The sequence below is a fragment of the Rousettus aegyptiacus genome, unplaced genomic scaffold (assembly GCF_014176215.1).
Source record: "Rousettus aegyptiacus isolate mRouAeg1 unplaced genomic scaffold, mRouAeg1.p scaffold_m13_p_2, whole genome shotgun sequence".
In the NCBI taxonomy this organism is placed as follows: domain Eukaryota; kingdom Metazoa; phylum Chordata; class Mammalia; order Chiroptera; family Pteropodidae; genus Rousettus; species Rousettus aegyptiacus.
The window spans coordinates 163,552,697-163,570,282 of NW_023416295.1; the positions used below are offsets into that span (position 1 = coordinate 163,552,697).

At 36.9% G+C, this 17,586-nt stretch overlaps 1 protein-coding gene across 3 annotated transcripts; it reads left to right on the plus strand.

Moving 5' to 3' along the window:
* Positions 1-16: 16 nt before the first annotated feature.
* On the plus strand, positions 17-17,446 carry TDG (thymine DNA glycosylase). Of its 3 annotated transcripts, none has more exons than XM_016127001.2 (10): positions 17-212; positions 7,596-7,738; positions 9,427-9,668; positions 10,428-10,497; positions 11,638-11,773; positions 11,971-12,053; positions 12,133-12,227; positions 14,387-14,558; positions 14,982-15,107; positions 15,521-17,446. In XM_016127001.2, the coding sequence occupies exons 1-10, from the start codon at positions 190-192 to the stop codon at positions 15,652-15,654; spliced, it is 1,224 nt and encodes a 407-aa protein (XP_015982487.2). In that variant the 5' UTR covers positions 17-189; the 3' UTR covers positions 15,655-17,446. The 3 variants fall into 3 exon arrangements, with proteins under 3 accessions (XP_015982487.2, XP_015982488.2, XP_015982489.2); XM_016127002.2 differs by having other exon boundaries at positions 15,524-17,446; XM_016127003.2 differs by lacking the exon at positions 17-212 and adding an exon at positions 317-492.
* The last annotated feature ends 140 nt before the right edge of the window (positions 17,447-17,586 follow it).

The following is a 17,586-nucleotide window of genomic DNA, read 5'->3' on the forward strand; positions in this document are numbered from 1 at the left end:
AGAGGGCTGGGGGGAGGGGGAGCTAGAACCTTGGGGGAGGAGCTTGAGCGTTAGCCGCTGTCCCAGTTCTTCCAACATTCGTGTCCAAGCCTTTGGTTATTGTCATACCGCTGTACGTACGCCGTACTACAGCGACTAGTCGCTCGTTTATCTGACAGGAGTAGCCGTTCACGCCAGCGGCACCAGGGAATGGAAGCGGAGAACGCGGACAGGTAAGGCCAAGGCGGGGCACCGCCGCTGACCCCGCGCCCCTCGTGCCCCTTGCGGCGGGGCTGGCGGGCGCACGCACGCACGCACGTTGGGGTCTTTAAGTGCCGCGGGCACAGTACAAAGGCCGGGACTGCGCGTGCGCAGTGCCGGCCTGCTCTGGCCACTCCTCACCTAGACAGGTGATGGGATGACTGACTACTCCGGCACCTGGACCACTCATCCTTCCTTCCTTTCTTCCCAGCATTTACCCGTCTTTGAAATGTGTTAGTAAGGACCTAGCAGGTTTGTATAGATATTTCTGGTTGCCGTTGTTGGTTACATTGTCCTTCACCCTTCATTATGCAAAGAGCTGTAGAGATGGAGTAGCACGTATCCCTCCAGGAGTTTTTCGTTTTAGAGTTAGTAGATTTACTGTGTCTTCCTTCCCCCAACAGCGATGTCGCGATGTCACGGGCCGCAAGGTAGATAACATTGACATACTACAGTTCTTGAATGCTGAGACTATGGATGACACTCCCAAGAAGGCAACCAAAAATGTCTTCAAGTGGTCTCGGAGACGAACTTCAGAGTCTACTTTCAATATGTCCTTTGAGGACTGATAGATGCATGGAGAGAACGTTTTGTAAAAGAGATTTTGAAATTTGAATTGGCAGAAAACCAAATGAAAAACTAAAGAATTATATATGGTAACAGTGTCTTTTTAAAAAAGTAATGATTTATATTGGCAAAAAATGCTATTAGATCTACAAAGAATTATCCTCTCTGGCTAATGGGCCCTGAACGTAGGCAAGTACTCTGGGCCTGTTCTTGTCTGTAAAATAGAGTATCTCTGGAATCCAGTTCTGATATCCTGTGAATGGGTGTTTTGTAGGAGTTACATAACCAGAATAGTCAGTTTAGGAGATACATGTAGATAAAGTGGGAACTTTATCCTGACTTTGTGGATCAAATCCTGAAATAAAGTACTCCACTTTTTTCCCAAAAGACTTTACAGATAAAATAATTCACCAGAACTGTGGAAATCTCTTTCACCTTTGTAATCTTCAGATTAGAATGGGAACCTGGGTAAAGCTTACCATTAAATGAATTACATGTTATGAGACCATGTAGGTGTCTTATACAGCAAAGTAATAGGTCTTAGTTACAATGTTTAACTCAAAACTGTCTTATATTTCGCCTTCACTTCATCCATTAGGTTATAGGCAAAACTTTAACCACAAAAAATATGGAGAATTCTGTGTTAATACTGTGAGGAGTTTATTCTTGGGGATTCTGAAGTGACAGGCCCCATATGATCCTGAGAAAGTGATTCTCTGTCACCCTTTGTGCTAATCAAGGAATGGAATGCTGGGTGGTAATGAATTTGCTTTTTATTTCAGAAGATTAATTTCAAAAAGTTCAAAGAAAAAATTCTATGGCTTATAGAACCTTTAAAAAAGAAAAGATAGTTCAAGGGTCATTAACTAGCACTTAGAGGGAAAAAAAGAAGAGGATGAGTATGTTTCTAATGAGATCAGGCATGAAAAGGACACCTACCAGAGATGGAAGTAGAATGCCAAATCAAATATGACTGGAAGAGTGTGACATGGACTGGAATATTGTGACACAGACCACTGAGAATACAGATATGAAATATTAACCCTCAGATGAGATCAGGCATTCCAGAAATGTTAAAGAGACCAAGAAGAACATCTTTTAGTTTGGTACGGACAAAAAGAAAGTAAAGAAAGGTTTGGGTTTTCTGCCTGATTTACTAGCATGGTGTTAACAGTGACAGAAGACATAAGCACTTAGTTCTGATTTTGATTTTGCGTCTAATATGTTAAGAAAAATGATTTTAGACTGGAAATGCAATATGAATGTAAGAGGTTTAAAGCTCAAGGTCGATGAGGGCAGTTCAAAGAACTTTTAGCTGCTGTAACAGAAACTGTATTTCCTGGCTTTGGATTTTAAGTGAGAGGCCACATTACAGCAGTCTTTAAGAACTTACAGACAATAGCAGAGGGGCCTGAAGCCTGAACATAAACATGTGAGTCCCTATTTCTTCCAAAGATGGAATCTATCCTCTAATTTATTTACGTTGATCCTAAACAAAATATTTACTTCTCAGAGGTTATTAAGCATATTTAAAAGAAATTAGCGACCACTATATGATAGTATAAATTCAGAAAAAAGCAAGACCAACCAAGCATTGTCTCTTTTAGACAATGATACTAGATTAGACAGCATCAGAAGGATGATGAGGTACCTAAAATATTCAGTCATCCTGCTGTCTTTATTATTGTTACAGCAAATTTACTGTATATCACTATTTTAAGTGTTTTACATGTGTTAACTAATTTAGTCCTCATGACCAATAAATTAGGTGCAACTATGCCCATTTTACAGGTGCGGAAGTTGGGACATAACTTGCCTACAGAGCTAGTAAATGGCAGATCTGAAATTTGAACCCAGGCAGTGTGGCTTCAAAAGCCTGCCTCCTGAACTGTGCCATACCTCTTTTTTTGTGGGCAAGATGAAGGTGGACTCATGGCAGTCTAATTATGTGAAATAAAAGCTGGTTTACTGCTGAGTCAAGGACAGGCAGAAAAGAGGCCTTTACTGATTGTGCCATTTAGTTCTACCTTAACTTTGCTCTCTTCATAATTTTAACAATTTCCAGGTGCTGATGAAATGCTGATTAAATGTGTCAGTGACCTAACTCTGGGAGGGGTTTGTGGAAGTGATAGTTTGAATCAGAATCTAGATCAACTGACCTGGCTGGAATGGTGAATCATCTTTTACAAAAAGAGGCACAATCCTGCACTTACATACAGGAAAATTAATGATACAAGTGTGAGATGAGAGCAAGGTGATAAAAGGGCAGTTTTCACTCATGATGAATTCAGTGTGAATCAACAATGTAATGTGGGTGCCAGTAAAGATAATGTAATGGGTTCTGTACTATGTCTCCAAAATGAGAAACTTGATAGCCCTGCTCAGTTTCAGGATGACGAGGCTATATCTGTTTGCTTCTGAGCACCAGAAAATGACCAAATAGTGAGAAACCTTGAAATCATACTGTACGAAGAGTAGTTAAATGAACTGGGCACTCTGGTTCATTCTAAATCTTTATGTTTACAGTTTCTAGTAGATAGTGCATAGTAAGTACCCAGTGCTGCATGGTGAATATGCACACCCTGCTTAGCAATATTGAATGCAGTCTTTTAAATAGTTGCAGTGATATTCCATCATAGTTTATATAACTAGTCCTTTTTTTATTAAACTTGAATTATTTAGCATTGATTGTTACTTTGGTGAGTATTCAGTGTTGTATGTGCTGGTTTAAATGAAAATAATAAAATGTTCCTATAGACTGAATATGTCCTTCCAGAATTCATATGTTGAAACCTACCCCCCAATATGATCATATTTGGAGGTGGGGGGCTTTGGGGAAGTGATTAGGTCATGAGGGCAGAGCCCTACAAAGTGGCATTAGTGTTCTTATAAAAGAGGTCCCACAGAGACCCCTCACCCCTTCTGCCATGTGAGATACAGCAAGAAGGAGGCCCTCACCAGACGCTAACTCTGCCCGCACCTTGAACATGGACTTTCCAACCTCCAAAACTGTGAGAAATAAATTATTTGTTGTTCATTAGTCCCCTAGTCTATGGTATTGTGCTACAGTGGCCTGAATGGAATAAGACAAATGTCTTTAGAAAGAGCAGCTTAAATCTTTAAAATAGTGGAAAATAACTGTGGATTAGAGAGGTTGGACTTGTTCGTTTTCGAGAAAACCCTTACAGAGTTAGTTTTTAAAAATACAGCAAAATCTGAATTAACCGGACTTCTCAGTTGTGTGTGTGTGTGCGTGCATGTGTGTACATCCATGTGTGTATGTTTTGGAAAAGACTATCAGAAAATACACGGTTCATCAAATTCAGACAGTTATAAAAACCAATCCTTTGAGCACTGTTCCTCAAGAGCAGGGGAGAGGAAGCTATGGAGGCTAGGAGAGAGGAAGGGGTTAACAGCAGAGAAAAGAGAGGTAGCACAGAACAGTCGTGGGAACAAACATAAATGACAGGGAAAAAAGCGAACTAGGGGAAATAGAATTATTCATACTTATACGTTCGATATCAGGGTGTTTTAGAAAATAAAAACTCTTTGGGGCGCATCCAGATTTGGTTCGATTTTCTACACATTCTCTCTATATCACCAAATCTCACCCCTCATTTTCATGGTAAGGGACCACAGGTCCTAAGAGGATGAACGACTTGACCAAGTACTCTTTTGTTGCTTAGACGATTTTTGTTCAGAAACATTGCAGAATTCTGAATTATAAAATGGCTTTTACCATGTGTAAATACAACAAATGTATTTAAGAAATAGTGTCACAGTAAAGTTGAAGGAGATTATGCTGGTTACAAATATAACCATTATGAGATAAAAGAAAATAATATTATCCAGAACTCTTTAACTTCCCAGCCTTCAAGTTCATGAATGTTTTTGTACAGATGTAATGCTTTCTTCTGCCAAGTAATTAAGAGTGTTGTAATCCACCTTCTTTCCTTTTGTTCTGGCTATTCAGAAGCTGTTTTGATGATCAGGGTATATTTAAGGTTCAAAGATCATATATTTGCTCAGAACTTACACATTTTATTTTCCATAGCTTTATTTTTTTTTTAATTTCTGTTCTTATTTAATTCACCATAAAGTGCCAGATATCATTTTTAGAAGATTAAGGGATAGATACATTTCTAGATTCCTTTCATAATTGATATGTATCTCTAAAATAAACTAGTTTTTTTTTTTTTAAATTATTCTTCATTTCCGTCAACTGATTTTGAAAATACTAATTTTCACTTTCTGAGCCTCAGAATTTTTAAAGATGCGGAATAACCCCTAAATATGCCAAGGGAGCCACATTTTATAAATTTATTTTTTTAAAGTTCAGAACCTTTTTGTAATATGAATGGCGGCTCCCTAATTTATGTATTTTAAGTTTGGATTTTTGTGAAGTGCTCAAAATGGGACACATCTGTGAAACTCAGAGTGGTAGGTTGCCTTCCTGACGGTGTGATAGACTAAGGACAGACCTCGTGCATTCTTTTGGCCACTCATTTATTGTGATCATACATCTTTACTTTTATATATTCCAGCTGAAAGAGGCTGTTAGTGTCTCGGTAAAACTGGCCACAACCAAAAGTCACAGTTTGTTTTATTAGCATTTCCAGATAGTAAGTGCCACGATTTCACAATGTAACCTAGCCTTATCCAACTCCTCATTAGAATATTTAAATCAGAAATATTGAACAACCAACATTTTGACAATTTATTGAAAAGAGCTGAGTAGTATTAAAGAAAAGTGTGAAAAAAGGACATTTTACATTATACTGGGCACAGTTAAAGCACTTCTCTTCATTTTTACATTTTAACTTCTAGTCCTTATATACATATTTTCCCTATATGTAGCCTTAGTTTACAATACTATTGTATTTTTTCCAACTTTAAAATATACATTAAATGGGCGTGGTTCCATAGTGTAGCGGTTAGCACGTCTGCTTTACACGCAGAAGCTCCTGGGTTCACACCCCAGTGGAGCCACAGTCCATGGTCTACGACCTTGCCACCCTGAACAAGCCCGATGTCTGATCTTGGAAACTAAGCAGGGTCGGACCTGGTTAGTACTTGGATGGGAGACGACCTAGGAAGACTAGGTGCCGTAGGCATAAATAATAAATAAATAAGTAAAATATACATTAAACATTTTCTGCGCTTTTACAGCATATCAATACATTTAATTTTTAGGAGCTGCATCATATTTTCTCGTTAATTTTTACTGAATCATATTTTTATTTTCTATATAATTTGAGAACAGTATATTTAAGGAAATAAAATTCTTAAGATCTAGTTTAATATTTTCCCACTAATTTTGTAACCAAACAACTTACTCTTAAAGATAGTTTGAAGTAAAAATGCTTCTCCAGTGGTTTGTCTGTTGCATAACCAGGATTGGGCCCTGTTTTTCTTTGAGAATCTAACATCCAGCCCAACCACCATGGACAGTCTGTTACCTTGTACCTATGTCAGCCATTCACACTTTTCCAAGAGAATGCTTTAGTTTGCCTTTTTAAAAAAACAATTTTATTAGGGTCTGATTTACTTGCTCTAAAATTGACCCATTTAGAGTGTGCTTGCTGCTAGTTTGCCTTTTTAATCTCTGCTTTCCGAGCTTCCTGCCTTCCTCCACATGTCACAGAGAAAGAAAACTAGTGAGTAGAGCATCTTGCCACAGAAAATAGGACTTTTCTCTTCAAATGGTCGATGGCACTTGTCTACTTTATTTCCTAGTGTCTTCTTTCCTTAATATATGATTAACGACATTAGTTGAGTTTCATAACGTGTTTACTTCCGTAGCTATGTGCTGTTCCAGCAGCTTGAGAGTCATTTGTGGTCATCAGAAATATTTTTTGGAAATTGTTTTCTGTGAAGGCCTAAGTCCCTTACAATGAACAAAACACTCAGAATATTTTGAACAGAGTTTAAATAATCAGAATAGAGATTTAGAGTGGATTTTCCTGTAAGTTTGTAGACATTTACAAAATACCCGTTTCTAGTCCTCAGTGCCAAAAAAGCAAAAAACCCAGCAACAATTAAAAAACAGATCCAATGAAAAGATAAGTAAATAGGCAAATAAACCAACAGAGAACTTTAAATTGGAGGAAGGGTGACTACTTGGCAACGTGGTGACTGTAGCTAATAACACTATTATATACTCGGAAGGTGCTAAGAGAGTAGGTGGTAATACCATAAAAAAGAAACGGTAATTACGTGACTTGATGGAGTGTAAACTTAAAGCTGTGTTAGCAGTCACTTTGCGGTAGGTAAGTGTATCAAATCAGTACGTCATACACCTTAGACTTACACAACATTATACGTCAGTTTTATCTCGGTAAAGCAGGGAGGGGGAGTTAGGCCGGGAGTTATTCCCTGTAGAGGAAATCTTTGTGACAAGAGGAGTGAATACCGAGGATAGGAACACAGATTGTTTTTGTGGATGTTTTAACTCTCTTTGGTGGCCTTTCAAATTTCTGTACCAGAAAGTTCCCAATTCAGAGAAAGTACAGGCTGACTTGACAGGACTGGTAAGTTTTATTGATCACACATGTCGTCATTAAACCATGTGAAAATTAATTAATGTTTGGTTACTAGGCACTCAGCAAAGATGGGGTGCATGTGTACACGTGAGCCTAGATCTTCCTCCTCTCTTTTCACCTATTTTCAACTCGAAATAAACACTACAGTCTGGTTTCAAAATATTTGGATACTGAAGATTTTTTTTTTAGCTAGTCACTTAAACTTACATCTGGGTAATTTTATCCTCATATCTTATATTCTTTCAGCTATTCCCTGCAGCAGGCTCAAGCTTTTTATTCATTTCCATTTCAACAAATGATGGCCGAAGCTCCTAATACGGAAGTCACGAATGAACAGGAAAGGTCAGCAGAAGTTCCAGACCCAACTCCTGCTCAGGAACCTGTCCAAGGTAGTTTTCACTGGGATAGAACAGAAAATTAGCTATCGGTTTAGAAAGTTTATTTAAGAAAGGGTTTAATGATAGATTTTAGCTTGATTTTAATGTTAAAAATTTTAATCCACTTTTTAACTACTTAGTATGTTCCAGATACTATGATAGATTTGGGGAGGAATAAAAGAATATGGATCCTGCCATGGAATGTCTCATAATCTAGTAAGGGAAAATAATAAGTCAACACACATTTTGCCTCAACACACAAAGCAATGAAGAGGGCATGGGATGCTGGGAGAGCTCACGGGGTTGGCACCTAGCTCCAACTGAGGCTCAGAAGCAGCTTTTCAGACCTCTGAAACTCAAGGGTGAGGAGACGTTATCCCCACAAAGAATGGGATGGGGAAAATTCCAGGCCAAGGGAGCAGCATGTGCCACAGCACAGACACAAAGAAGCCTGACATGGTGATTCCCTGTCATTGGAGTCCGGCGTATAGCAAAGAAATAGTGAGAGAGGAGGCCGGATAGGGGGCAGTCGAGATTTATTTAACCTAAAATAATATATATCCTGTCCTGTCCTGAAGGCAATAGTGAAGAGAGAGCTGTTGAAAGGATGTAAGCAGAGGGAGACTTAAATATAATAGTATTTTAAAATATCAGCCTGGAAGTATTACAGAAGATAGATTGGATGTTAGAGAGTAAGAGAACTTGGAGGCAAGGAGTGGATTAGAGACAATAATCCAGGGATGAAATGACCTGACGGGGTGGAGAAGGACAGAATTAGGAACTACTCAGAAGGTGGCATTACCTGGCCATGGTAAATGGATTTCATGTGGGGAACAAGGGAGAAAGAGGAATCTGGAAGAAACTCCTAGGCAATTAGGATGAAGGAGATAACTATTCACCAAGACAGAGAATTAGAATAAGTTTGGGGGTTGGGAGGGTGGAGAGAAGGTAATGATTTTCTCCAGTGTAGCAACATTGTAGGAGAAACGTGTTCACAGTTTCAGTTTATGATTCTGCTGGCATCTAGTGGGCAAACGCCAAGGTTGCTGTTAAATGTAAAATGTTAAATATTCTATAATGTATGAGACAGGCCCCCACAACCGAAAATTATCCAGCCTAAATGTCAGTACTGACATGGAGAAAGTCTACTTTAGGTCCTGATATCAGATCCCTCGTCTTGCCTTTTGAAAAAATCTTGCCAGCTAGAGATTTAATCCTCAGCACCTCTAAATTCACCTCTTCAACTGTATGTGGAATAGAATAGCCATTTGAGGTTTTGTCTCCTGCTAGAAATTTGGGGAAAATTGAGTTCAAAGGTTTCCCTTTCTCCCTGTCTTTCTCCCTATTCTTTCATTCATTTACTTAACTATTTATGTATTTACATTTAGAATTTTTTTACATAGCACGTAGATGTTTTGCATCCATGGGGAGGCCAAGGTGCCAGGTAAGATTGTGTGGAAAATCAGTCATTGTTTTTTATGGACATTTCATCCCAGGAACAGCCAGTGGAAAAAGGAAGGTGAGAGATGAGGCCACATGAACTATGTTCTAAGGTGAAACAAGGGGAGGATATTATAGAGAAGACCGATGTGGGGAAGTAGGTGAAAAAGATGTTGATTGGGTGACTTTTCTGGGAAAGCTGCCTAACGTTTATAATTACGGTTTTCTGCATCTGCATCCTGGAAATCATTGTCTTTCAGAGACTCCAAAAGGAAGGAAGCGAAAACCCAGAAAAACAGCACCAAAAAAAACAGTGGAACCCAAGAAACCTGCTGAGGCCAAAAAATCTGCCAAGTCTACCAAATCAAAAGAAAAGCAAGAAAAAATTACAGACACATTTAAAGTGAAAAGAAAAGTTGACCGTTTTAATGGTGTTTCAGAAGCTGAACTTTTGACCAAGACTCTCCCAGACATTTTGACCTTCAATCTGGACATCGTGATTGTAAGAACTTTTGTCCTTCTTTGGTTTTATAAATAGCATTGGTGGATTAATTAGCTTTCCGTGCAAATAATTTTGCTGAAAAGAACCGTTTCTAAGAATCCTTTTGGTAGTAAATGGTGTCACCTTCATGAGATGGTTTTATATGAGAGTGTATAAGAGGGTGGGCTCCAGACTGGGCCTGGTTTCCAGTCCCGCTGCATGGATGTGACCATAGATAAGGACGTGACCCTTAACTGTCACACCTCATAGGGTTGCAGTTAAGTAAAATAATCCATGTGAGTCATGTAGATTACATGACACCGGTGAGTTCTCCATAAGTGACAACACTGATTTTGAACTTTGGTTTTTATCCGTAATTTTAAGAAACATCATTATACAAACAACTGTAGATGATGCGGAGTTAGCTGCTTTTGGAGGGCTGAGAAGCAGACTCGTGACTGGACCTGGGCTCAGGTTGGCTGGTTGCTGCAGGACCTCGCTCCCTCCATGCCAGTTGGGTGGGGCTGGGGGCCAGGGGTATGAGGAGGTGAAACTGGTGTTTAAAAACAACAGCAACACTTTTAATTTACAGGTTATATGTTTCCTCAGAATGGAATAATTTGTTTAGATTAGGAGTCGGCAATTGGTAAACAATATTGCTTATGATGTCAGATTGAAGTTTTACTTGAATAAATTTAGTTTTGCCTGCCACTCCTCCACAGAAGCCCTAGGGTTTAAAGCCTACTTTTCAGGACTAAAATGTATAAACATTTTTTATAGATTGGCATAAACCCGGGACTGATGGCTGCTTACAAAGGGCACCATTACCCTGGACCAGGAAACCATTTTTGTAAGTGGTTACTTTTTTCTATTATTTTACTTTTAAACTGGATTATCTTTGTTAATAGTTTACTGGTTTTTTTCTTTTAACCAAATTGTGTTTTTAATAAGAGAGATTGTATACATGTATAAATAACCATACGTGTTTTCCGTGTGTGTACACAAAAGTAAAAGGTTTGAAATGATATGTCACTGTTAATGTTTCAGTTTATGAGAGCCAAGGGGCATGGAAAGGAATACTTTCTCTCGTTTGAATGATCGCAAATGAGATTTGCTACCTTTTTTTTAAAGATTTTTTTAGATGTTATCTACAGACATAGTAACAATATATTGTACAAATATAGACAGAATATCGACCTTTCCAAATTTCTGCTGATCACATTTCTTAGGAAAGATGAAATGCCTTGATCAGTGGCAATCAAGTTAAGTAGTTAAGAAATGCTGTGATTAGAGATATGCTCCACAGATACTTTGTGTCTAACAGAAAATAGTATTAAAGACCATCATCCTTGTAGAGTGAGCTTTAAAACGAAGTATAACTACTGTTTTATTGTCCTATATATATAAGTCACCTTACCTAACAGTGCCTAACAGGACAAGGCATGCAGAGGTCTTCAGGTGATACAAGCTGGTTATCTAAGTAACATTAAAAACCTTTAGGGCAAATGATAGTATATGTTTTTGGAACTAATAGAATATTGTCTATTTTTTTTTAATTTTCTTGCGAAGTTTGAACCTTTCATTTTCTCCACTGTCAAAGTGTTTGAATGTTAAGTCCATGGATGTATATTTAGTCGTTTGAGGTATTCCAGGGGCAAGTGGTGATATCACCAATTATGAGAAAAGAAAACAGACCATTTCAGAGTTTTCTACGCTAACTAGCTGTGTGTTATTGACAGGCATTTTCCTTACCCCGCTATGAAAAGGTGATAATAATAGTTACATCTCCTAATATAATTATGATTAAATGAGATAATCCATGCAAAGGGCTTATCATAGTATAGTACCTACTTGATATGGTATTTAACCTATTTTATAATTTTTTTTTTTTTTTTTTTTTTTTGAGAATAGACTGTAAAGTGCCACATGACTCTGTAGGGCAAAAACCTTTGACATTCTCCAGAAATAAACCAAACCCTCTTTTTCACAGGGAAGTGTCTTTTTATGTCAGGACTGAGTGAGGTCCAGCTGAACCATATGGATGATCACACATTACCAGGGAAATATGGTATTGGATTTACCAATATGGTGGAAAGGACAACACCAGGCAGCAAGGATCTTTCCAGGTAATTATGCAACACTTATTGGTTGGAACCTTGACCATTCTGGTGCCTCATGGACTCTAGGAATACCATATGTACCTAGTTAAGTTGAGCTTAACAAGGAGTATATGAATTGATCTTTTGGTGAAAGCTATCTGAACTTAACCATATTATAAGTATTGCCAAACTTATATTTTGACTACTTTTTAATTCAATTTTAGTAAAGAATTTCGTGAAGGAGGACGTATTCTAGTGCAGAAATTACAGAAATATCAGCCACGAATAGCAGTGTTTAATGGAAAATGTAAGATTTTCTTTTAAATTTTATCTTTTTTCTTTGATAACATTATGGGCAATGTAAATATGTTTGTATTTCATTTTAGGTATTTATGAAATTTTTAGTAAAGAAGTTTTTGGAGTAAAGGTTAAGAACTTAGAATTTGGACTTCAACCTCATAAGATCCCAGACACAGAAACTGTAAGTCCTTAAAATTACAAGTGTAAATCACCTAAATATGAATCTTTTTTCTAACTAGTTTTCCTTTTTGTCATATCCACTGTAATTATGCCATTAAAAAAAGACCACACTGTATTTTATTAAATAATATCTATCAACCTGAACTAACAGTTGCATATTAATTCAGATACTATTATAGTTTTGTTAGAACAAGAAACATCAGATAAATATGTTAATGGTGTTATATTATTTGGCTAAAATACTGAGAGGAGCTGGTTCACTACATTCACAATGTATTTAATGGCACAGTCTTATCAAACTCAAGTGGGTTAGCCCTTATTCAGTTGTGAAACAAATATGTAGATATAAACGTCTTGATTAGTGAAACTGCTGATTGCCTCGTTTATATATGTTGGCCCCATTTCATTTTAGAGTCACGTACTAGTACAGTCCCGTTGCAGACACATCCAGCCAGCCTGACTGGCACTTGGTGCTATTGTCTTACATGTAAAGGGTCACGAAATAACTCAGTAGTGTTCAAATTTTATTGTTTCTGCAGAGCTTCTGCAGATGTTTAGTTCAAATTTTGTTTCTTAAATATAGTTTTAAGTTTTTTTAAGACAGCTCTTTAAAAAAGAACACACATGCACAGATCCATGTGTTACAGATCACATTTCAAGTGATGGAGAAGCTGCTGTGCTGACAGATGTTTGTGGTGACCTCGGAATAAAGTTTCTGTCACCTATGTACATTTGAACTTCCCATATTTAATTTCTTCTGTTTATAATTTCGTTTAAGTATGCAATTGGTAAAGTAGGTTGTAGTACTGATCTTTCTTTAAATTGAGGCCTGCCCTTATCTACTCGGGTAAAATTGTACAGATGAGTTTGCTACTTCCTATAGAATACTGAATTATTGTCCCTTCAATGCCAGATGAGGCTCAGTCAGGTATGTGATCATAGTAGTACAATAATAAGTGAATTTGAATCATATCATGATAGGTAATTAAGCTCTAATAATGAGCTGTAAGTACAATTATCTTTTAAAATCTATTCTAATAAAATATTCACAGTTATTGATAATGTTAGTGGTTCATCTTTGAAACAAAAAAAAAATCTACATTTTTCAAATTTCTGAATCATTTTGATTGACGAATATCTTGAGATTGGAAAATGTGCTCTTATGAACCTGGTAGCATTTGCATGTACATATATTTGTGGATCAGTATTTTCTAAATGCTTCATAAACAAAACAAAATAAGTATTTTTTTCTATAATACATGGTATGGAGGCCAATTTGAAATTTGTAGAAATTGCAACTGAAAACTCCATAATCTAGTAGCCTCCCTCTTTTATACATATAAGAGGTACATAGTTATGTATTTTGTTATGCTCTATGAAGGACTGTTTATTGCTATCGTCCAAAATGATAAACATAAAAGTCTTTCTCCCTAGCCATTCCATTTCTAGGAATTTATCTGACAGATGCTCACACATATTCTAAATTAAATATGTACAAGGGGTTTTTACTATAGCTTATAGTATTAAAAGATTAGAAACAACCTAAATGCTCACAGTTGGGCTCTGGTTAAATATATATGAAAAGTACTACACAGAAAAAAGGAAGTTCTCTTTACTCTGATACAGATATCCGATAGAGAATTTTCTCCAAAGCAAGGCACAGGACAGGGAATAGAGCATGTTACCATTTCTGTGTGTTTTTAAAGTGGGGACAGAGAATACACATTTCAGACACATTTGATTGTAATATTTATGGAACACTTCTGGAACTAGCAACTTTGCCCTTGGGGAAGAGAACCACGTATAGGGAAGAGAACCACGTAGATAGAGAATCGGGAGGCAAAACTTTTCATTGTAAACTTAAATGCCTTTTCTGCCTTTAGAATTATTAACCATATATTTATTATTAAGAAGAAAAGACTTAATTGATAGGTGAACATTGTGGGGGTGGAGTCCCATTGTTTTTGATTTACTGACTTTGTAATAGATAGATATTGCAATTTTCAATGCAGACACAACTACTTTTATTGGTTTTGCATGTATCGATATGTGGCAAGTATCAAGTTATTAACCCAAAGAAAGATAAATGTTCTGATCTCAATATGAGTGGATTCAAAAGAATTACAAGATTCCTATAACTACAAAATTTTACGATTCTAGCTCTGCTATGTTATGCCGTCATCCAGTGCAAGGTGCGCTCAGTTTCCTCGAGCCCAAGACAAAGTTCATTACTACATTAAGCTGAAAGACTTAAGAGATCAGTTGAAAGGCATTGAGCGAAACACAGACGTTCAAGAGGTGCAATACACATTTGACCTGCAGCTTGCCCAAGGTGTGTCGCCATTATCAATCCTTGTGTTCATTTCATGTATATATATGTTAAAGAAGGTACGTTGTGGATTTAAAGGCAGGAAAAAAGAAAATTATATTTGCGGACAAAGTGTTCTGATAATGGGTCCTAGGGTGCACTGTTGAAATATTCTTTTCCCAAGGTCTTCCATCTACTCTGGGTGCTCTTGCAGATGTCGACAATATGAGAAGCATGGTAGCCTACCTACAGTTAAATCTTATAGGCTTTTATAGTTCTTAAGAGGTAATTTAGCATATATTACAAAGAGTTTGAAAGATTATAGCAAAAGGTGTATCATATACATGAACATTCAAGAAAAAGATGTCTTCATCATGATTTCTGAATAAAGCTATTTTTAAATTGTTGTACAAAATCAGTTCTAATTCCCTTTTACTCTCCTCACAGAGGATGCAAAGAAGATGGCTGTTAAGGAAGAAAAATATGATCCAGGTTATGAAGCAGCGTATGGCGGTGTTTATAGTGAAAATCTGTGCAATAGTGAACCTTGCAGCTTCTCTTCAAATGGGCTGAGTATGTTCTCCTCCCTATGTTTGTTCCTTTCAAAGACTTGGTTTTGTCAGGATTGGGGCAAAACAAAAATTTAAGAGTAGATTATTGAAGAACGGGAGTGGTAATTTAAAAATGTATTGAGTGACTTATAGAGAAAATCTGATGGTTATTTAATGTTTACACAAACTTTTACAGCTCATTTTCTGTAAGTCGCTGATTCTAGTAAGCCATCCTAGTTGCATTTCCCTCCTTAAATAGCAAATGAGTATTTATTAGTCCTATATCAAAAAATAGAACAGAAACTTTATAATTATGTTCAAGAAATTTGCTTAATTATTTTAATAACAGTTTTCCTTCACTGGACAGTTAAAATTTCCCAATATGATCATCTGAAGCTTTTAAGCAAAAGAAACTAACATTCTTTTCCTCCCCAGCAGCTGACGGTGGAGAATCAGCGTTCAGTGACATTCCGAATGGGCAGTGGATGAGCCAGTCCTTTGCAGACCAGATTCCTTCCTTTAATAATCACTGTGGGACGCAAGGACAGCAGGAAGGAAGCCACGCTTAGGGACAGTGTTCCTCAGCTCTACTCAGATGCCTCAGTTTTAATGCAATTATCAAGAACTGGCCCTCAGTTTGTCGACTGAAGTATTTTAATAGTGTTTTACTCGGGTGATATAATCATAGTACAGTTGCGTGGTAGAATCAACTGTATGAATCTATGTAGTTTGGGAGGAGAAAGTAGGGTTTTTTGTATATGAGTTTTTGTATTTGAATTAACCGTCATTCCAGCATTTTATAAACTGTTTTTCATTTCTGAAGAAATTGCTTTTCTTTAGGGAGTCTCTTTTAATCTAATTTCGAAATGCTACAGTCTGAATTTTTATACTTGATTTTTAACTGTGCATAAACTCAGATGCACCATTATTCCTTTAATGCCTAAGAAGGGCATGCTAACAATAAGAATTACCACCGGTAAAAAGGCAAATGTGTTGATTTTCGTATGAAGTTAAGCTTCAGCAGAGTCTCATTTGGTAGTTTTTAGTGGAGTTTGCTGGGCTCCCTGAGTCATAGTCATACTCAGACCTCTTTGCTTTACCAGTTTATGAGCGTTGCTTAGTAGTGCAAATGTAGAGTGTGGTCTTGCAGCAGCAAGGCTAACCTGGCCTTACCTGACAGGGCAGTGAGCCCTGACTTGGGCCCTCCTCGCCCCCTGTGTTAATCTTCTAGCAGGCAGAAACTATTCTGCTGGAACGGTAGGTTCCAGAGAATGCAGCTAACCTTTTAAAATTTTACTTCATCTATGTTTTACTTGAGAAACATACATTTGATAGGAGAGGAACTGAATTTCTCAATATCATTGTTCAAATTTTATCCTCCTTGGTTTTAAAGATGTAACGTGGAAAGCGATGAGAAATGAACTTTCAGGCTGAACAGCAAGGTGCTGGAGGTGTTTGATAATCTTATTTAAACTGGTGCTTTATGTACATGAAATGTACTAATATAAATAACAGAATTTTTCTTGCTAGGTAAATCTAATATGCCAATAATTTTAAAAATTCTTTCTCTGCATCATTGCTGTTTGTTACTGTGGACTGAGTGAATCTCATGGCAAGGCTGGTTTGAAGTAATGTACCTTTGTGATTTTCAAATGCATTTTCTATGGTGCTACAAATAGTCCAGACTACTAGGCCTGGTGGATATAAAGCTGGGTACTTGGAAATGCCATTTGCATTTACTCCCGATAACTTATACCCAAGGAGCATGCTTTTCAACATGAAAATATTCATCAAATGTGTTTTTTTTTTTTAAGATGTTATATGGCCTATTCTTTTTTATAATAAGAGAAATCCTTGTTGTGAATCTTAAGATGCTTTTTAGCTGTGGCTATGATGGATTTATTTTCCCTTTAGGTCAAGCTGTGTAAAAGTCATTCATGTTATTTAAATCATGTACTGTACTCCTGTTTACACGGATGTTTTGTGCAGGTGCTTTGAAGAGCCTTGCATCAGGGATTAGGAACAACTGAATTATTTTTTCATGGGACTATGTAAAGCATGTAACTAGGTATTGCTTTGGTATATAATAATTTGTAGCCTTACTATAGATTTTTTTTTTTATTTAAGTGGAGAAAATACCCTTTAAATTATGATGGACACTCAGTAGAGAATGGGTCTAAGGATTTTCCAAGCATAAAACAAATAATGGTGTTTTTCATTAAATATGACAGATGAGTAGTACATGTTGATATATCTTCTATGTGATAATATGAGACTTTTTCATTGAGTAATTTTGAAAAAGTTTTAAAATTCATTTGAAAGTCCGATGGTTTTTACAATAAAAAATATTAAGAATGATTACCCTTAAGCTGCAGGCTTTTCTGTCGTAAGACTTACTGTTACTCTTTCCCCCTTTACACCTGAGATCAGTCTACCATCTATTATACTTAAAGTGTAGGACACTCTATATTAATGAAAATCACTAAAAATCTAAGACTTTT